This window comes from Setaria viridis, chromosome 2, assembly GCF_005286985.2.
Source record: "Setaria viridis chromosome 2, Setaria_viridis_v4.0, whole genome shotgun sequence".
In the NCBI taxonomy this organism is placed as follows: Eukaryota; Viridiplantae; Streptophyta; class Magnoliopsida; order Poales; family Poaceae; genus Setaria; species Setaria viridis.
Genome location: NC_048264.2, coordinates 30,591,869 through 30,613,460, shown reverse-complemented (window position 1 = coordinate 30,613,460; position 21,592 = coordinate 30,591,869). Strand labels below are relative to the sequence as shown.

Here is a 21,592-nt window from a genome sequence, read left to right as displayed (position 1 = left end):
GAGATATTTGGGGGGCCATGTGTAATTTTGGGTACACTTTTTCTTTTTCTTTTTCCTTTTCTTTCTTGGCTAAGGCTGGGTGGCTGGGCTCGGCTCCATGCATCTTGGTTCGCCGCCATATGGATTCTCCTTACCGCATTTGGTGTGAGAGTGTAGGATGACAGTTGTAAATCTCACAAAAATCAGGCTGTTACCGTCAGAACTACCACAAATCTAAACTCCTTGTGTTTACAGAAGAACGCTTGTGTGTTGCATAACATCTGACAAGACGAAACCACTCGTCTAAGCATATTATTTCCAACGAGCTAGGCATTATTCCAATTTCCCCATACTGGACCTTCTGGCTTCTTCCACCATTTCTTGGATCAATTGCTACCATAGCTCTGCACGCATGTCAGATCATGAAATTGTGCGGCAACGGATCCCGTATGAACCCCCTTGAAATGTGTGACCCCTATCACATACTCACATGCTTATAGCTTCTTTCTTCTGCTCTACTCCGTACCTCTCTTCTTCCCGTCTCAGTACATGCACCGAGCACCTTGCATGGATCATGGATGGATGGATGGATGGATGGATGGTCGTTTGTTGTTGAGACATACATCGAGGCCATATTTAGTTCCCCCAGAATCCAAATTTTGGCACTATGCAAAAAGAAGATTCCCCGTCACATTAAACTTACGGTACATGTATGGAGTACTAAATGTTGACGAAATTAAAAACTGATTGCACAATTTGGTTGTACTTTGTGAGATGAATCTTTTGAGCCTAATTAGTCAATATTTGGACAATAATTCATAAATACAAACGAAACGTTACAGTGTGCTGCAGTGCGTGCAGTGATTTTGACGGCGCCAACTTCGCTGAACTAAACAAGGCCCAGGCCGTGACCGAGGGGGAGCCCGGTTTGTTTACAGTTACAGGCTAACTTACAGCCCAAGCGAGCCGCCCGTACGTGATCACCACAGGTAATCTCGTTGAAAATATATTCGAATCCCAACTGATGAATTCATGGATTTGATTTTTTTTCACATAAAAAGGAAGGTCACAAGTGTTTCGCTCATCGGCCACCATTTCCGACGTGGAAGTTCAAACTTACAACCGAGTTTCTGAAATGAAACTTCAGAATTTTGGAAGCAACATTCAGTGTTCTAGATCGATCGAGCTTTCGGTTCAAATAAAGAAATTTCTAATCCTAGGAGTCTACATCCAGTAACACACCTAGCGCAGCCGCAAGCTAACACACCTGTGCATGGCCTAGGATTATTATTGCTGGAATCAGAAATACTAGGGGCGAGCAATACTCCAGCACATTCACGATCTATCTATGTATATGTGAAGGATACGGGCATACAACGTTTGCAGTTAAGCATGGGTTGGTATATTTGATTTAATTTCTGTCTAAACTTCTCAAGTTAAAACTCGGTCAACTCTGGCCATCATTTGGTTGGGAGTTGAGACTCGATGAATCAATTCCAACATTCGAAAATCCTAAAATGTGCCACCTTCGTATCGGAATATTTTTTGTACCGCTTGACTTTTGATCACCTCGTTTGACCATTCACCTTATTAGAAAAGCTATATAAGTATTATTTATTTTATTTGTGACTTATTTTGTACTTTAAGCATAATTTATCTTTTATATTTACAATAATTTTTTAACAAGACAAATGATTAAAAGTTATAAGTAAAAGTTAAGAGTGATAAATATTTTGACACCGGAGAGAATATATTTTAGTATAAACCCTATCGATGGTTAAGTGTGAATCCTAAATGTTAGTGTGCGTGACAATTTTCTCTGACCACGTAGTAGGGTTCCCAATTATTTGGAGGGTTCGAGTCACCTGTCTTTCGCAGAATAGCAGATTGCAGATCTCACAAAATGAGACCAAAATATGGCCGGGCTGACATAATACTCATGCCCGGGCCCACCAGGCCACGAGTTTCCGGGAGCAGATAAGATCCACTGCTGAGCAGCCTACTCCAGCACGCCACGATTTGGGAAGGAGCCGGACGCCCTCGCGTCGAGGAGAAAGCGCGGCACGCACCGGGGCCCACTGGGTTTATGAGATGACACGAGACCTTGTACGTTGTACGGGCGCTTCTGAGCCGTTGGATTCGGGCCCCATGCAGGCGACCCAGCAGCAGAGGGGACGAACTGAAAGTCGAAATCTCTAGAGGTCCAGTCAGCAGTGGGCAGTGGCCTCATCCACTGACAAGCATTTCTTAAGATATTTGCTCGTGACAGGCTTTGATTAGTTGATTTATTAAGTAGGGCTCCGAAATCAGACTACGGAGCTGGATGCCTGGATCCTGTCAAGATGCACTGCAACTGCAAGTCTGCAATGGCGAGTCACGAAAAGAGCAGAGGGAGGGATCATGCAAGGTCGGAGTCTCGAATTCCACGAACAATATTTATGTATAATAATATCTATAAATTAAAAAGTTAAAACGATTTATAATTTGAAACGGAGGAAGTTGCTGACCGAATCCAACACCAGCCACTACAGTATTCTTTTTCGCACAGTACCCACCCATCAGGTCATCGATCCGCAATGGCCACACCAATGTATGCAGATGCAGTCATGCAGCGTAGAAGGCTCAAGGCCACACCAATGTATCAAGGCTTTTGGTCGTGTAGGCATATTCAGTAGACAGCATTCCTGGAAACTGGTTGAGATGACAGTCGGCTCCATTGTCACCGCACTTGGTGGGATGTCAGTGGAGGTCCGGTCGCCCTAGCTAGTTGCCAAAGCACCCAACTTAATCCGCATTGGAGGAAGTACTTCTCGCTCGGATTAGGTAAAAAGCTTCAGCGAAAGCAAAAGAGGCGCCCAAAACAAGAGAGAGAGAAGAGAATAGGCAAACGACCAATCATGCATTCATGCATGGAGAGAAGCTTGGAGAGTGCTGGCTCTTTGGATTACATGGCGGGTCACGGTCCTAGTTTAGCCGTGCTCACCGTACGTGTGGCTACACTTCTTGTGCCAACCTCAGTACACACAAAGATCGACAGTGACCCGTGTGGTGTGATCTAGAGATATTTAGGCGCTTTTGGGTGTGCCTACAGCAGATTGGATGCTCTTCAGACTGATTCCACAGATCATGGACACGGATGCAGTTCAGCCGTTCATTCAGTACAAAGACAAGGAGGAGAAGAAAATGTACATGCACCAGAGACAGAGAGAGAGGTTCAGATGGCCAGCCCTAAGTAGCATCTCTCATTAGATGGGTTCAGGCCCATGATGGCACGATCAGCGGGCTGCAATGTTCTCTGGGTCGGGCTAAGGCCCAAAAACGGTAAAAGCAACAGATTTAGCCCATTTGATTCTAGCCAAGCTAAGGTGGCTTCCCCTCTAATTTCTCCCCAGCAGTTTCAGCCAAACACCCACCGGCCACCGCCACCGGCAGCGTCTGAAGATTTAATTTGAGTATTTAGCTTATCCCTCACACACCCGCCCGGACCATCCATCCTTTATTCCTTTCCTGCCTAGACACAGCTGTGCAGGTACGGGCCGTTCTGTGGCACTGTAGCTGCATGACTGTCTGGTGAGGCAGGCAAATGCATATTCCTTTCTCCAAAGTCACGAACCCATGACGGCGCAACGCAACTGAGCCCTGTTTAGTTCACTCCCAACTTCCAACTTTAACACTATGCAAAAAAGAAGATTCCCCATCACATCAAACTTGCGGTACATGCATGGAGTCCTAAATGTAGACGAAATTAAAAACTAATTGCACAATTTTATTGTACTTTGCGAGACGAATCTTTTGAGCCTAATTAGTCAATGTTTGGACAATAATTCACAAATACAAACGAAACGCAACAGTGTGCTACGGTGCTGTAACAGTAATTTGGCACCTCCAAACTTTGGCAACTAAACAAGGCGTGAAAGCATCGAAATATTTCGACGGTTCGTATTTGTCCTAGCTAATCCGACCGCTAGTCGGTGGTCACTTTACGCACACGCCAGGTATGCAAAGCCTCCTTTATTTCAGGAATCTAGCTTATACAAAAGTTGCAGTAGCTAGCCTGCAGAAACCCTGTCTGTGCAGCTGGAGATAGGAGAGATTCTCCTGCATTCAGCTGAGCAGCTTCCATTCTCAAGAGTCACCACGCCCATTCACAAACAGAAAACATTTCACGAAAGGAACAAGTATGATCAAGGTGCGGCCTTTCGTTGGTTGCCCGTTATGATTCGGACCAAACACGCAGGCACACTCTCTGGCAGGCAGCTGGGCCGGGGCTGCACCGGTTAGCGACTGATCACGGTCAACAATTAACTACTAACCGCCGAATAACCAAGAGCCAAAGCAGAAGGCAGCTCCGCCGTCACATGGGCCATGGCTATCTTTCCGCTTGGCGCTCTGGCTCGTCGTCGTCGCTTTTGGTGGCACGCGACGCGACAAGCGGATCAACGACGTCTCATGCGTGTGTGACCTGGGAGGGAGAAGCGATGGGCTAGCGAGTTCGTCGGTCATGTGCTCGCACGTTGCCGCGGCCAGCTTTCCAAGCCACGGCCCTGGCCTTATCTGAAGGCCTAGCATGGTCGGCCAACACGTAGCTAGGTGATCGACTTGCAGAGCAATATATCACCACCACAAAAGCAAGCTGCAGATCGCGAGTAACTTAATTAGTAAGTTCCCATTGCTTTAATCTATGAGGAACTTTGGGACGGTTTGCTGTTACGGCATACTAAAAACATGACGAGTATTTTATGGTTTTGTACTGCCGATGTGTTAACGGTTGTTTGGCGCGTTAAGCGATGTATGCAAACCCTGGGAAGAATATACCTTTATCCTTCTTTGCTAATCTGCCAGAGCAGACACTGCCTGCCACCCCAAGTCATTAGTTATTCTAATTTCTGCTTAAACTTTGTTGGCATGCAGCGTCACTGTGTCGCGGGATTTTGTTCCTGCGTGTCGGGTCACAAACTCACAATATATTAAAAAAAATAAACGAACAAAATTCGCGGACAATATATTTTACCGATGATTACACAAAACATATGCATGCACCGGCATGATGATGCCCTGAACACTGGCATCGGTCCAGCGCAATTATGCGGCCACGTTCTCGTGCACAGTGTGTGAAAACTGCAAAGGTTCGTCGTGGATCATAGATATCTCCAGCACACCTCCAGCTTTTGTGCTGTCCAGATTCAGAAAACTAAACGTCCTAAAATTCCAGATAACTTGCAAAGCAACACTAGCAGTAATCAGCTCCCTTCCCCCCATCCATCGTTAATTTGCCACCAAAAGGAAGTTTGAACAAGCTAAGCTAAGCTAGCTAGCTAGAGCGAGGCCGGGCATTCTTGAGCGACACGCCAGTTTTTATAATCCAAACCGCGCAAAGGAATCTTTTTTGTTATATATTCCGCCATGTTACCCTTGATCGATGGAGTACGAACGAGTACGAGAGCTGATTATATAATCGCCCCTGCTCCTGCATGCCAGACTCTCTCCATCATCCCTTGTTCCATCGCATCAATTTCTCAAGCTCTCTCGAGATCCAGGAAACCAACTCTCTGCTGTGAAGCAGCGAAGGACCTCCGTGCGTGCGTGATGGGTGACGACGGCGCGACGAAGGCGGCGACGGGCATGAAGCAGATCGCGCGGCTGCGGGAGCTGCTGCACAAGTGGCAGACCATGGCGCTGGGGGCCAACAAGCAGCAGCGGGAGGATGAGGTGCCGGATGCGGATGAGGAGATGGTGGCGTCGGCGATCCCGCCGTTCGTGCTGCGGCGGCTGCGGCGTGCGGACACGGCGGACTCGGTGCTGTCGGACGACGAGAGCTGCCACAGCCCGGAGCCGCCTCCGGACGTGCCCCGCGGGTACTGCCCCGTGTACGTGGGGCCCGAGCAGCGGCGGTTCGTGATCCCGACGACCTACCTGGCGCACCCCGTGTTCCGGCTCCTGCTGGAGAAGGCCGAGGAGGAGTTCGGGTTCCGGCACGAGGGCGCGCTCGCCATCCCCTGCGAGACCGAGGCATTCAAGTACATCCTCCAGTGCGTCGAGCGACACGACAAGGGCCTCGCCGCCGACGGTACGCGCATGCTGCATACTAGTAGCTAGCAGGGCCATTCTCAATGTAAGGTTTCGTTGCGTGATTTTCAAAAGTACCACGTCATCTAACAATCAGTGACTTGATGAATGAAACTAAGTCTCTCAATGCAAAGTTTCATTTCACGATTTCATATGTTAGCATATCATTTAAATCTTTCATCCAAATGACCAATGGGAGTTGATGCATGTGTGGAGATGAAACTCAAATCCTCTCAATGAAGTTTCATCCTAGTTTCATGGCTCCAAGTAACCATGTACATCTAGTTTCATCCCCATGAAACTTAATTCTTCTCTTTCTTCTTAAATTTAATGTCATGTCATCACTTTTGCCTGTGTGCCATGCCATTTAATAAGAATAAAACTCATGTGATACTTGCATTGAGAATGGTCTTACTACCATCAGTTCATCACATAGCTGATTCGCCGGCCAGGGCAGTTTGATCTTGGTCTCGACGGATTCATTTCTGATGCTTTTTATTTGAAAATTTTTGCAGAAGCGAGCCACCCGGGCATGGCGCTGGAGCAAGAACCGGCGATGCACCATGCTTAGATCCTAGACTAGATGGTGTTTGTATTGCAATGTGATGTACACTGCTACTTGTATTCTTTTCTTCATTTTATTTTTTGAAGCTAAAGGACTGGTGTGTATGATGTCTGGTATTGAGGACATTGTTTGTAAGGTCAGGAATTCAAATTGATCTGTCCGTCACTGGCAGTCCTGCTAATCACAAAGTTGTACTTGGTTGTGAAAAACTCGGTTAGTCTGCAATGGCAACTTGCCCTGCTTATTTCTTTCGGTTAGTGAGCTGACAGTGCCCTACAAGCAGAGCAGATCGAATGATTTCTGATGCTGCCAAGAAAAGGTCCTGCAATCTGTTCCGATCCCCTCGATGCGCTTCAGTCAGTCACGTAGTACATAACCTCTTGAGTCTCTGACTGATCCTGAAGATCTGAAAACGCTAAACAATCGCGCATGTCTCCTGCAAGCTGCAATTATTTTAACACTGTTATGGCCTTATGGGATCGCATTATTCGGTTTATTATAGCTTCCGCGAATCGGCATCCGCCGAGGACTCGATTTGTTGGAAATATGTGCCTAACATACGGTCCAGATTTTATTTGAAGGAAAAATATATAGATAAAAAATGATGCAAGCATATAACACATATAAATAGGCAACATACTGACTAGAACATGATTGCGCAAAGAAATTACTCAATGATTCCGCGTAGAACGAAGTCGAACGTGTTGAAATAGATGTGGCAGAATCACCAAGCGGTCGCGTGTAGATGCTGTCCAAAAACCTGATTGTTGCCCCGTGCAGGAGTCTTGCGGCAGTGGTTTCAGAGATCCCGCTTTCCTTCAAATCTGGTGCAAGCCAAATTCAAAGGTAGATGAGGCGCAGCAGCAAGAGGTTCAAAACAGCGAAAATAGAGTGCGCGAGTGGGGAGACGAGCGTGTGGAAGCGTGCCTTTCAACCAGGACATCTCCTGATATTATTAGCCTCATAGGGCATCAATTCCTCTCATCAAACAGTAGAAACTACTCATTTGAATGATAAAAATGGCTGCAATCAAATAGTAGAAGCTGACACACCTTATTGCTGTTTAAAACGGCAGTTTCAATCCATTGAAGCGCCATTAAGCTCAGCATATAGAACAATAAAAATCGCATGAATAATAGTCTGCTGTACACATACGCGACGAGCAAGTCACATTCACGCGATTTTTCATAAAAATACGCACGAGCTGAGCGTGCGTATAGCAATGGTCTCCTTCTCTTATACGCACCTATTTTGTATAGAGAGGAAACTTCTATATTTAAGTAAGATAACTTCTCCTTAAATTATCAATATAGGATTAAAGGTTGTGCATACTTTGAAATTTTTCAGACTGAGCCGCACCTCGGCCTAAATCCAACACGATCTCCTCCAGCCAACTCGTCTCGTATGTCCTCAATCGGGGCATGTCAGGTCTGGTGCGTCTGACCGCGTAGAATCCCGGTCGGCGGCAGCCAACTCGTCACTCTAGTTTTGCTTTGCCGTCCTCTGAAAGCCAGGGATATATGGGTTCGATTCGGTGCACGCTGCGCGCGGTATCGCACCCAACGGACCTGCCGCGGCCGGGCGTTTCTTCCTTCTTTTGCCTTTGGCGTGCAACCTCCCGCCGCGCCCACCGTCCGACCCCCAGCCGTGGAGTCAAACCACGCGCCGCCCAGCACCCACGAAGCAACCGGCAGCCACGCGCCAAGCCCGCAACCGAGTTCCAGCCGCGCGGCCCCGCCCGTTTGTGCCTCTTGACCCACGCCCGGTCGGCCGCACCCACGCCGCGTGCGCGAGCAACCTACGGGCGTCTCGCTTGGCAACCTTGGTAGCCAAGGCAGGAAACCACCGTCCGCGGACCGTGTGTCCGTGTCACAAAAGTTTCCGGATCGATGGATCGAGGAACGTGGGTCGAGGTACGGTTACACTCACGGTATGTTAAGAGAGGTTTTGCAACCATTTTCCTTGGTACGATTACGACTATTTCCGGGACAGGGAACGTGGCACCGTACCACGAACCTGGTGATATTCCCACCGCATGGACCCGTCCACGCGTGGGAGGGGATGACATAACCACCCCCTTTGGGTAATTGGGTTGCGTCCGTTTTCCTCCCGAGGTCTGCGAACCTGCCTGGCATATCGTCTGTTGCAAATCCTATCTATCTTCTGCAAGGTAATCTTCCACTTTGAGATTTATGCGCGTGGGCAAAGTGAACAGTGCTGGTTTTTTTCTTCATCTCACACACTTGCCAGGCATGTCGCTGTCACTTGTCGTAGGCCCAGACGCTCAGTTGTGGGATGGAAAAGTAGGACGTGACACGATCAAGATTCAAAATTATTTATCTCTTAAACTGCTCATCATTTTTCGAATCCATTTGAACCGTGAGATTATTTAAAATTAGTGTAACAAAATGAGATCCAATATACAATTTTTTAATAAAAAATAAATATTCAACATTTCGCCAGAACCATTTCAACATTTATATTAATTGTTTCAACATTTTTATACTATTTCAATATTTTTTCTATATTACCTCAACATTTACTACAAATGTTGAAACAATTTTTGCAAAAAAATGTTGAACTAGATCTTAAGAAATTTTGAATATGATATTTTCCAACATTTTTCATATAAATGTTGAGGTAGTTTTTCTAAATTGTTGAGCAGGGTTTCGAGAATTGTTTAACTATTTTTCATATACTATTTCAACATTTTTCATGAAAATGTTGAAATAGCCTTTCAAAAATGTTGAACTATGCTTAAAGAGATGTTGGATTTAATTTTTTGAAATGTTGACTAGTAATTATATACTATTCAACATTTTCACATAAATGTTGAATTAGTGTTTTTTTCAAATCATTGAGCAAGGTTTTGAAAATGGTTGAGTCTAGTCATTCGAAATGTTGAAAGCACATAATTATAAATAAATGTTGCCTCAACATTTACATGAAAATGTTGAAATAGCCTTTCAAAATGTTGAACTAGGCTTAAAACAATGTTGGATCTAATATTTTGAAATGTTGACTAGTAATTATATACTATTCAACATTTTTCACATAAATTTTGAATTAGCTTTTTTTTCAAATTGTTGAACAGGGTTTTAAAAATTGTTAAGTCTAGTCATTCGAAATGTTGAAAGCACTTTTTTTTTCAAATTGTTGAATGGGTATTAAAAGTTGTTGGGTCCGGTCATTCAAAATGTTGAAAGCACAGAATTATAAATATAGTGGGTTAATAAAATAGATTTAAAAATAGAAAATTAGATGAAAATTAAAGAGAAAATAGAGTTAAAATATCTGTAATATTCAATCGGAGAAGAAAATCGCGCGGAAAAAAGTCTATTAGCACGGAAGAACTCAGCGCTTCGCCAGTCATCCTCGGAACGGCGTCCAGGAAAAAAATGTTAGAAAAAAAGTCAACCAACATTAAAAAAGTCTGTGCTTTGTTAAACATCCTTGAAATAGAACCGGAGAAGCTATCAGGCTTAAGAGGAGGTGGGTTATAACTGGGCCTAATGGGCTTTATAGTTGCTATGCTTAAAAATCTTCCACAAGATGTATAGGACCGCCTATCGTCCGTTGTGGTCCGGCCCGTCCGCGTCCTCTCGCCGCCAGAGAGAGTATTTTTGTTGTTGCTGGCCTGCTGGATGATGGGATGACAAAACCCCAAAACGCCTCACCACCAGGCTTTTTTCTAGCCCAATACCACATACGGCACAATATGGGCTACATTGAGGTGCTCAAAATTATCCAGCGCAACCAGGATGGTGTTCTAGGGGGCAAAAAAAAAAAGGAGATGATGCTGGTTGAGGTAGCTTCTCCAAATGGCTCCACTTGGTGGATTCTACATACATTTTTCTTCTTCTTAAGTAAAAAACGGTACAATATGTTGCCAATTGCGTTACTAACCATGACTCGGTTTGGAGATGGAGTGAAACAAGTTAATTTCCAAAATCTAAAGATGTTACTCAAATTCTTCTAATTCTGAACAAGTCTATTGAAAATACATTTTAGAATGGCAACAAACTATACATTTTAGATTCCCGAAAGGGTCCATCAAATTTCTTTCCTTGCTGTTTTCTTTCCACCATTTCTTCGAAGCTGAAATTGCTCCATTACTTTTTCTACCTAAACCTGATTGTTTCATCGCCAAATTGTAAAATTCATATAATTTCCTGCATTATGTCCACCTATTTCTGAATTGCTTGATTTCATGCTTGAGGTTAGTCCTTTCCCTGAATTTTGCAGCTATTTCCTTGAAACCTCTAGAATTCACCACCCCACCTGGTGCATTGCCTAACCGGATTTGTTCCACAGATAATTCACAAAAAATGCCTGCATTTTTTTCGCTCCAGTTTGCTTTGTCATATTTGTTCTAACACAAAATGCAAAACATAAATACTCTAACAAAACAAGAGATGCACACTACTCTAAGAGGACATGACGTTTACATAAGGTTCGTCCCTAGTTTCGTCGTCCAATTCTTCAGCATCCTCTGTGTTCATGGATGATGAAAAGGCGGCAGAGGCTGGGCCTCGTCCCAACCTCCCCCGAACAGGTTGCCGGATAGGAGGACTAGCATCTGAAATGTAAGAGGAGCAACAATCAGAACCAGCAACGACAAATCACCAAGAACATCCACCAAGACAAACCAATTCATCAAAAAAAAGGTAAACCTGCAGGCGGCGAAAGTGAAGCAGTAGCACTCCTTCCACGGCCACGGCAACGACCACGTGCAGTGACACCCCTTCCCCGGCCGAGACGACCACCATCGCCGCGTCCTCTTCCAGACTCCAGAATATCGGAGTACTCATCGAGGAAGGGGAATGCCTCATCCTGGGAGTTGAGGTCAAGATCCTGCATGTTAACCCTCCCAACCGAGAGAGATGGAGCCGCCCGAGCGCGCGACGGGCCTTGGGACAGGAACTCCAACTCGTCTGGATTGGGTATGGCAGCAGGAGTAGGGAAAGAAGGGGCCGCCGAGGATGAAGCACCCTGCGAAAACCAATCACGGTATCCATCCATCTGCTCGGAGCGGTTGCGGTGGGGATGGGGCAAGGGGAGGTGGCGGCGGCGATGGGGATGGTGCAGGGGGACGTTGGTGGCTGCGGTGGGGATGGGGCTGGGGATATTTGCGCCGGCTATGGAGATGGAATAGGGAGAGGCGCCGACGGGGAGGAGGATGGAGCAGAGGCTGTTGGCGGCGGCGATAGGAATGGATCCGGGGGTTGCAGCGGCGAGGATGGCGGATCCGGGGTGTGGCAGCGGGACAGATCCAGGGTGGGAGGTGGGGGGAGGGGGAAGATGGGATGCGGAGATGGGGATGAATCCGGGACCTACGGCGGATGGGGTGCGAGCACCGGCGGCGGGGCTGGACTGCAGGAGCCGACGGCGGTGGATGCGTCAAGCGACGGCGGTGGATGCATGGTGGCGGCGGCGGCGGATGCGAGGAGCAGAGGAGTGCGAGTGCGGGAGGGGTAGGGAGGAATGGAGGATGCTGGGAGCAGAGGAGTGCGGCAGACGCGGGTGGGGTGCGAGTGCGGGAATGTGGGTGCGCACCAGACAAAAATAAATGAGGGGTATAGGGTGTCCAGCCCAACCTTTTAGCAAGTTTAGCAACCAAAATCTTGCTAAAGTGCTAAACTTTAGCAAGTTTTAGCAAGGGTGTTTGGCAATTTAGCAGCTAAAAGTTGCTAAACTTTAGCAACTAAAGTTTAGCAAGGTAGAACCAAACACCCCCTAAACACGTTTACATCCTACGGTAACACCTTTGATTTGACGAATCAACCATTATTGTTGAGTGAATGCCATTATACCAGAACGTTCATGAAACATAGATACAGTTCATTTATTACCATCCGGTACACCTATAGCTCCACTTAAATTTCGGCCTTATTTAGTTCCCAAATTAGGAGTGCAAAATTTGCATTTTTCCATAAATGCGCAACTGTAGCATTTCGTTTGTATTTGTGAATTATTGTCCAAACATTGACTAATTAGGCTCAAAAGATTCGTCTCGCAAAGTACAACAAAACTGTGCAATTAGTTTTTTATTTCGTCTACATTTAGTATTCCATGCATGTACCACAAGTTTGATGTGATGGAGAATCTTCTTTTTACATAGTGCCAAAGTTAGAATTTTGGGAGGAACTAAACATGCCCTTCGTGGACCCGTGCCGAATGAAACTGGTGTGCGTTGGACTTGGAACTTCGTTTTTGGCTGCAGCTTCCGTCGACATATATTGCTGATGGCTCCAACAGTGAAGCTCCCCCCCCCCCCCCCCCCCCCCCCCCCCCCCCCCCCCGATGCATGTACGCAACTTCAATGAAGTATACACAGTAATACACAGTATGATTACACTTCTTTGAATGATGTGTACGTAGTGTACTCCTCCAGAACAGGCAAGCAAAGCATAGCGCTACCATTTTCAGGTCGCTACCTACCCAAGGCAAAGGTACTCTTATACAGTACCACTTGAACTCATCAGAAGTAACTGTAAAAAGACACACACACACACAGAACCCTCTGGACTCTGGCGGTCACGACGTACGTAGGCTGCTCAGCTCCTGAATCTGGCCGCGCGCCTGTTGGTTTCGTCACGCACGGCCACCTGCGCGTCCTCGTGGGGCGATTGAATGCGCGCGGAGAGGGGTAGTTGCTGCGGTTCGAGAGTGAAAGCGCCTGCCCCCCAGCCCAGGCAGAGGCAAGGCAAATTCGATCGACCGCGTGTCGTGTAGCCGCAGGAAACCCCGTACGCCGGCCGGCCGGTCGGGAGGACGCACGGCGGCCTGCGCTCGCGCACGCGCCATGTCTTTCGTTCTGGTGCATGCACGTCTCTCGCGAGTCGCGACGTCCATCGATTAGGCTAGCTGCCTCGAAGGATGCTTTGGTTACCGGGATGGGTAGTGTGGGCTGAGCCTGATGAGCGAGATCATCGGCTCGGTTCAATCGCATTGGCCGGTGTCTGCTTACTGACCATGCATCCATGCATGCCCCTCCGCCCCGACAGGCACGTGCACGGGCGCGCGCGAAAGGCAGGCGCGACCTACCGGCCCCGGCCGGGGGGACGCCGGCATAAATGCGGTGGCGTAGACGTCACTCACGGCTGGTCCACCCGGCCGGCCGGCCGCCCGCGGCAGCCAGTAGCAGGGGTCTCGTACTCGTACCTTTGCTTGCTCTGCCTCTGCTCATTAGGCCGGTATGGTGCCCGTCCGCCCGCTCGGCGAGCGCCGCGACGACGCCGCGCCTCGCTCTCGGCCGGCTAGCCGCACAAGCAAGTGGTCTCGCACGGCGACGGAGCGGAGGCCTGGTGCCCTGGTCCGTGTTCCGCGCAGCGCGCACATGGCGCCGCGCGGCCCGCTACCGCGACGGTGCAACCGCAACCAAACGCGCCCGCCCGCCGGCAATGATCATGCGACGCATTGCTACGCGACAGTGCCCGGCCGTGACCATCAGGCTGGCTCTGCGCCACCGCGGCTACGTCGATCTCGCCCCGTGGACGTAGCAGAGGCAGGTCGCATCGCCCGCGCGGATCGGAGAACATGCGGCTGCGGCGCGGCAGCAACCGTTTCGGCCCGCCAACGCCGATGCATTCGCCCGGCCAGATACTGTGTGCGACGTCGCCTTCAGCGCACGCTGCCATGCGCGCGCGCACGCGCGCCGTCGCCATCGGCCACGTTAACTGCTGACGACGATCGGCCACTGGCTGCTGCGCGCTTTTCCGATCGATCCCCCGGACACTGCTCTCTCTAAACACCCAGGTTGTGGACAAGCTCCGATCCACGGAAAATAGACAAATTTATTCGTCTGCTAGAGTAGAGGACCGCCGGTCGGTCACTGGTTGCTCTCCGTCTTTTTCTCCTGCTCTCGCCTCACGTACGACAATACTGTACTGTGCTGTACCGGGGGAGTACTACACGCAGTACTTCAACGCACGACCGTTCCCTGTCTTAACGGCGTCCATCAACTCTCCAGCATTACTGCGCCTAGATGGTTGGAACGTTGCACACTGCCGTACCCAAGTCGATGCTACCCGTTAACCGTTGAGAGATACCATTACCAGTACGAATTCGAGGAGATCAAAAGATTAAGCTGATGATGTGTACGCCTCGTCAGGAACGAACGAAGCTCATCTCTCCCCGTTCTCTTTCTCTACAGCTTCATGTGTCAGACTTTGCTAGCTGTTGGAGAGAGAGAGAGATGCATGCCAGCGCCGAGCGTCAGCTGGCCGACACTACAGCGTCGCGATCGCAGCGATACGCGCGCATCCGGAAACCAGCTAAGATAGAGAGCCTCAGTTAACGTCTGCTTAGTTTAGCGGTATTATTAATAATGGCAATAAACAGGCTGATCGGCATTAAGGACGACGACGGTGTTGCTGCAATTGCAACGCCAATGGTCGAGAACTGCGCACCGATCCTTAGCTCAGGAACTCCATCGAACGATCGCACTCCTAGCTACGTACTCGTCCTTGCAGAGACAAAGTCATCAGTTGACTGAACACAATAAAGGATCGTGATTTGTCAGTAAGTAGATGCACAAGTGCCTGCCAAAGTACACTTAGCACACGACGACGCTGATGTAATGAGCAGCTAGCCCTAAACAAATGCGAAGGCGAATTAGAAGCACCTCTAATTGGTGTAGGATCTCTACTGGATTTCGATGGCCCCAAACTACCATGCAGGATGATGCTATGATACCGCCGGAGACAGTGTAACGGACGGGTCGGTCAGGGAAGTGGACGCGCGACCAACCCTGGGGAGCGGCCAGAGCCAGCTAACCTGATTGAGCCGGCCCGGCCGGCGATGCACCGCCTGCGCGTACGTACGTACGCCGTGGATCAGAACTTGAGAAGAACCCAACCGTCAAAAACCACCACCCACTGGGGGAGGGAGGGGCCAATTGAAGCCGAACATTCTCAAGCCCCATGATCACTGTACTGGCAGCGCATGCAAGGACCATCTGTTTTTGCTTGACGTTCTGGTGAAGCTAATGAAAAGGGATTGTGCCGGCCATTGTGGTTGGGGATCCTTCTAGCGTAGCAGCAGCTACAATGAGCTCGTCTCGCCGTGCCATGCTTTATGAGGCAGGCCCCAGGGGCCAGGGGGCCATGGTTTTGCAAGAAACGCATGGTTGCTATGCTAGCAGCTCATGCCATGGAGCACTTTTAATCAGTGCTCGAATGGAAATTAAGTAGGTTAAAGTAAGCGGTAGTAGTACTCATAGGAGCTTATATTAATGGGGTCAGAGCGTTGGAGGAGGGAGGGCCGGGGCTCTTTTCTTAATCAGGGCTAGCAGCTCTTTAAATTCGCAACAATAACACTAAAACAGCAAAGGATTGGCCTACCATCTTTTTAATCCAACAGTGCAGGCCTTCTGTTTGTCCCCAGCCTCGCCTTTAGTCTTCGGAGTCCCACCGCAACGCAATCAATCATTGGCATGAGCATTTTACTGTCTTTTTTTTTTGTTGCTGGGCCGTTGGGGTCGAGATCGTCAATTCGGAATGTCGCGAAATAGGATCTCTTGTTTGCCTGTCGGGTTCGTGTTCTAATCGTCGGACCTGACCAAAATAGTTGGGAGGAGTTGTGGTATTGATGAGAATCATTAGATGATAACAAATTGATTTCAACATCTCAATTCATTTGTGAAAAAAAGAGAGTAACATTGATGATGCTGTACTTGATGATACAGATAAGAATACTTCTTGCGAATGATGAGATCAAGTTTTATCTATCCCACCTAGTACTAAAGGTATAGGAATCATTAACAATTTTAGAAGAAAAACTAGCATCCAAATTAGGTTTAGAAAAAATATTCATGGTCCAACGATTTCAGGGGACCAAGACGCTTTCCTTTACCTACCTATTGAAGTGGCCCTAGTTAGTCCAAATGCATGTCTGAGAGATTATCATCATCCAGTCAATCAAAGGGATTAATTAAGCACGCATGATTAAGCATGCATACACACCATGCAAAAAGGGGACGGGAAAGAGGCTGTGACAGCGAGGACTTGAACTCGTCTAATCGTGTGCACCAAACTCCAATTTAAAACCTCTGATTATAGAATACAAAGATTTGGTAATAATCAAGCTTATGTTGCTTTCATCACGCACATGATGGCTAATTAATCATTGGATTGGATCAAATTGCGTTTCTGGGTTTATGGACTAGCTAGATCACTACATGTCAGGAATGTGTGGGACATACGGGTGTGAGCGGAGCACTAGCTAGCTCGTTGGTTAGTGCCTTCAGTTGAGAGGATGGCCACCTGTAACAACTTTAAAATAACTTAATGAACTCCAAAATGCCCGGCCCGGTCTGGCCTAGCTACATGCTCCAGCTTTCATTGAGAACTCCAAAATTATTTGCAAACTAAATGAAGCCTTAAGCTCACCTTTGTAAAAGTTCTGAAGTTTATGTGACTCCAATTCCGTCAATATGCATGGCCCAAGTGAAAGAATCTCAGAAGAACAACCACAAGAAAGAAATGGGCATGGACTTTATACACTGATGAAAATGTACATGAATGCATCCATTCCTAAAAGCCTAAAACCTTATTCAATTCTGCTCAAAAGAAATAGCAGCAGAAGAAGAAGTAGCATGCAAGCCATTACATTAGAGAAGTAATTAACTGCCCCGAGAGGGCATTGTCTTGGGCGCACGGCGATTACACGGCTAATCTCGAGATAATCACCACAAACACCCCAAGGTTAACTAAATCTCCACATGTCTTACTCCTCGCCCTCGCAACCTGGCGTATATTACAACTCTACCCCTAACCTTAAGAAATAAATAACCAGATTACCCAAATTACCCCTCGACTCCGGCGAGCTCGGCCTCGGCGCCGCCGCGCGCGGCCGGCATTCCTCCGTGAGCAACTAGGCGGTCAGCACGCGTAGTACTCGACGAGCTCGTCGAGCGATTCCGGCTGCGGCTCGGCGTTCTCGAGCATCCAGAGGAGGTGCTCGAACAGCACGACCTCGCAGCCCACGACGGTGCCGCCGGCGCCGACGCCGGCTCCGCCCGAGCGGTCGACGAGGTTCTGGAACAGGGGGTGGCCGACGAGGTCCGCGGCGATGAGGTAGCGGCGGCGCGACTTGCCGACGTACACCGGGTGGAGGCCCGGGGGCACGCCGTCCGCGCCGTGGAACGACACCGACCCCCTGCCTCCTCCGCCGATGGCGACGACCGACGAGGGCGCGACGCCCCGCCTCCACGAGTCCTCCAGGACGAAGCCGGCGCCGGCGCCGTCGTGCGAGCGCGCCGAGCAACCCGTTGGCGTGCGCGAGATCCTGCTCGAGGAGTGCCACCTCTTGATCATGCACTTGAGCTTGCTCAGCCCGCCCTTCGCCATTGCCGTCCCGATCAAGAAGCAGAGAGATAGAAGCTTTAAGAATTAAGAGAGCAGAGGAGGCGAGGCAAGGTCGTCTGGTCGTGGCAAGGTGGAGGCCGGAGAGGTGGGTGCTTATATAGCGGGAAGGAGGGGGCCACGTGGCGGGTCGGGGACATGGGAGGCGGGGCCCAGGTGTCGGGGAGGGGTAATACCTGGCGGGTGGGCCCGGAAAGCAACCGTAGGGAGGCAAGTGGCCGATCTGTCTGTACGTGATGCGTTGGATGGGCGTACTACTATGAATCTCCCTTTCTCCCTGGTTGGCTGATGGGCAGCTCAAAAGAGAGCGAAAGAAGTGTCAACACTTGATTATGCTATAGTATGAATTAATTTGCGATTCAGTGTGAAAAAATAATTTTGTTAAAGTGCTAGTCTTCGATACCTTGCCCCACTTTGAGACACAAGAATTTCGTAACTTTTTATGTACTAGCACAATACCCTGCGTTGCTACGGTTAAATACTAATTTTGTTATATTCACCAACATGAACATTAGATATATTTTTAGAGTTATGTATTCATCATGTAACTATGGATGTTTTGTCCATTTGATACACATTGTTAGAAAAGCAATGAGAAAATACTAGACTTACGGTTAAAAATAAATCTTCAAGATAAAATATACCTGATATTGATAAATCAAGTTCAGAATTAATCATAATATGTGCTTGACCTTGGTATATACGTTCAAGAAATTTGAAGCAAAATCTTTGCACGCTTCTGTTGCAGAGGACATTTTAACTCGGTGATGATCACGTGTACCCGGAAAGCATAGTTAATAGGACCGGCTGATTACTGAACCGTTTATGATTCCGGATTGTTGCATGTATTGACCCATTAGTTCAAAAGCATGGTCCCATGTTTCAAAATGGTCAAATAGTAGCAATTCCTTCTTTATTATAAACAACAGGTTGCAAGTTCGAAACCTGAGCACTGCTATTAATTTCTTTTTTTCCTTCTGGACGCCATGCTGTGACTCCGATTTTTGCACCAGAACTTCTGGACCCTCGGTTTTGCGCATTTTTCTCTCCCTCGGTTTGCGTGGACTGCAGTTTTCTCCAGTTCAGCGATTTAGTGTTAGAACTTCCAGTTTTACATGAGTTCCACTTCTCCCATCAGTCAACGTGCCCCGTCGGTCAACGACATACAAAAATTGTTGACAGAAGCGTTACTCGCTTTATAATTAGGTAAAGACTAATGACTACTCCCTCTATCCTAATATAAATCAATCTATGAAATTGTCTGAAGTCAAGCTATATATCTTAAATTTAAAAAACTTATACTCACTACGTTCTAAAATAAGTGCTTTTTGAAGTTTAAATTTTATACTTTTAGCTTCTAGTGAGGCGCGTCTAATTAAAAGAATGCCCACACCAATTTAAAAAAGGAGAAACATATGTAGCCAATCAAATGACTAATCGATACTACTTTTTCCATTTACAATGCACGCACATTTATCAGAAAATGCAACTTTCAATCACAACTGCTATGGTCAATTAGGGGTAATTGTTATTATTCATGACCAGTAATGTGTCTGAAATTACTAGTAAAGCATTTATTTTGTGACAGAGGGAGTATGATAGAGCACTATAAAGTAGGTCAAATTTAAATAAGTTAACTTAGGACAACTCTAAAAAATTGATTTAATTTTGGGACGTAGTGAGTGAGCACTTACTCATGATAAATTCGTGTGGCTTTTGTTCATTGAAATGGGGTCCTAGGTTTGAATGGACCGAATAATGTATCCAACTGTAGGGGATAACTGTGTCTGTATGAAAGAATAATAGCTTGTTTGTATGTGTACTCCGTAGAGCAATAAAGGAGTAGAAGTGCTCTACGTACATGTCAGTGTGTATTCTTAACCAGCTCGCACAACTAGTTCCCTTTTTCTACTTGGGTGATAATATTTTACACATCCACTACTTGGGGTATTGTGTTTATTATGGACGATTAAGAACTTTATAAATGAATGAAGTTTGACACACTCAGACAGATTATTCGAATATTATATTTTCAACATTTGATATAGTTCTAGTGAAAAATAATTAATTACTTTCTAAATTAACCGTCTGGTGTAATTGTCTTCAAAATCACTTAATTCATTTTATTCCAAATAAAGTGCGTGGTTAACCATCAACCATTAGATAAAAAGTACTCCGCCACCTCAAGAATCCTTCATGCCTTTATAGTTTAGATATAGATAGACTAAATGTTAAATGGAGACTTCCAACTCCATATTGGTGTAGACATAGTTTGACCTCTGACATCACTTTTTTTTTAAAAAAAAAGATCTCTTCACATTTATGTATTGCTTTGCATTACAAGTGTCGAGTGGATCAATTTGTCGATTGACCTGCGATGAAATTGAGGCACAACTTGTGTGCCGACCGATTTGCTAAAGAATCATGAAGTTCGAAATCAGATTTTTGAGTAATCAAAACAGTATCAGAGTATCAGTAGAACATAAAAAATACCGACTAGTTTCTACATGCCAATGCAAACTCCAAATAAGATTCAGATGCCGCATTGTCCCGGCGCCATGGCAAATTGGCAATAACTAATCCAGGACTCCTGTAGCCCGCAGGAGACAGTGCTCGATCAAGAATGTGATGCTTATCATGCATATTTATGATTAAGATTGCACGATGATACATTTTTACCCCTCCACTCCAATCTGAAGCACTATCTTGTTCTGTACTCCCTCCGCTCCAAATTGTAGATCGTTTTGACTTTTCTAGATTCATAGAAATTATTATGCATCTAGATATACTATATGTCTAAGTGTATAATAATATCTATAAACTAAAAAAAAGTTAAAATGACCTAATGGAAGGAGTATGTGCACACACACTTTCCCACCAATATTCCCTATGCTGAATTGCTGATTCAGACGCTCGTGGCACCTTTGTTTCGTAGCAGGATCAGGCATTAGATTGCGTCTGCCTTTGCAACCCCCAGCTGGCCATAAACTTTGTAGAGGCTATACGTGTCAGGGTTCCAACGGCTGCGTGTGTGCGACCATTCAATCTGCAAAGGTCGTTAGTTAGTTCTGAACCCCCAAATAGATTCTCCGGTCTCTTTATTTTGGACCAACCACCATTTGCGGCGTCAGAGAGCCAGAGCCAAACTTCCATTACAATACCCTTAGTTATGAATGAATCTTTTCTTGAGATAGATTTCTTTTTTAGCCCATACAGTGAACCTAAAGTGGTGTTTGGTTATATGCGGCTAAAAGTATGGCCTAAATTAAAAGTTGGCTAGAGGGTGGTCAAGTTATGTGATTATGTACATTATATTGAGTTGTTTTGATGGTGGAATTTTTTAAAGAAAAACAAGCATGAGAGTGGTTCTTTTATTGATAGAGAAGAAGATTTTTTTTTAACAAAACAAAAGGGCTGAGCCTAAAAAATTAAAACAACAACACTGTGAAAATTTATCCACCATTCAAAGTGTGGCGCATAACGTAGTGGCATTACCATAAAATGCTTCCTCAGCAAGGAAGGCTGTAGGAATATTGGTGGATTTGTCCACGAATCCGCATATAGTTTATTTTTTTAGTTGGATTTAGTGGAACCTCCCCTAAAAATGATATGTATG

The 21,592-nt window shown here is 46.7% G+C and overlaps 2 protein-coding genes across 3 annotated transcripts; one reads left to right on the top strand and one right to left on the bottom strand.

The window, feature by feature from the left end:
- The first annotated feature begins 5,210 nt into the window (after positions 1-5,210).
- LOC117843044 (uncharacterized) lies at positions 5,211-6,854 on the top strand. 2 transcript variants are annotated; one of them, XM_034723606.2, is made up of 2 exons: positions 5,211-6,091; positions 6,561-6,854. In XM_034723606.2, the coding sequence occupies exon 1, from the start codon at positions 5,383-5,385 to the stop codon at positions 6,073-6,075; it is 693 nt and encodes a 230-aa protein (XP_034579497.1). In that variant the 5' UTR covers positions 5,211-5,382; the 3' UTR covers positions 6,076-6,091; positions 6,561-6,854. The 2 variants fall into 2 exon arrangements, with proteins under 2 accessions (XP_034579497.1, XP_034579496.1); XM_034723605.2 differs by having other exon boundaries at positions 5,214-6,046.
- Positions 6,855-17,086: 10,232 nt separating this feature from the next.
- Positions 17,087-18,040, bottom strand: LOC117842803 (auxin-responsive protein SAUR76). The gene has a single exon (XM_034723316.1). It carries the CDS (start codon positions 17,959-17,961, stop codon positions 17,494-17,496), a length of 468 nt encoding a protein of 155 aa, XP_034579207.1. The 5' UTR covers positions 17,962-18,040; the 3' UTR covers positions 17,087-17,493.
- Between the last annotated feature and the right edge of the window lie 3,552 nt (positions 18,041-21,592).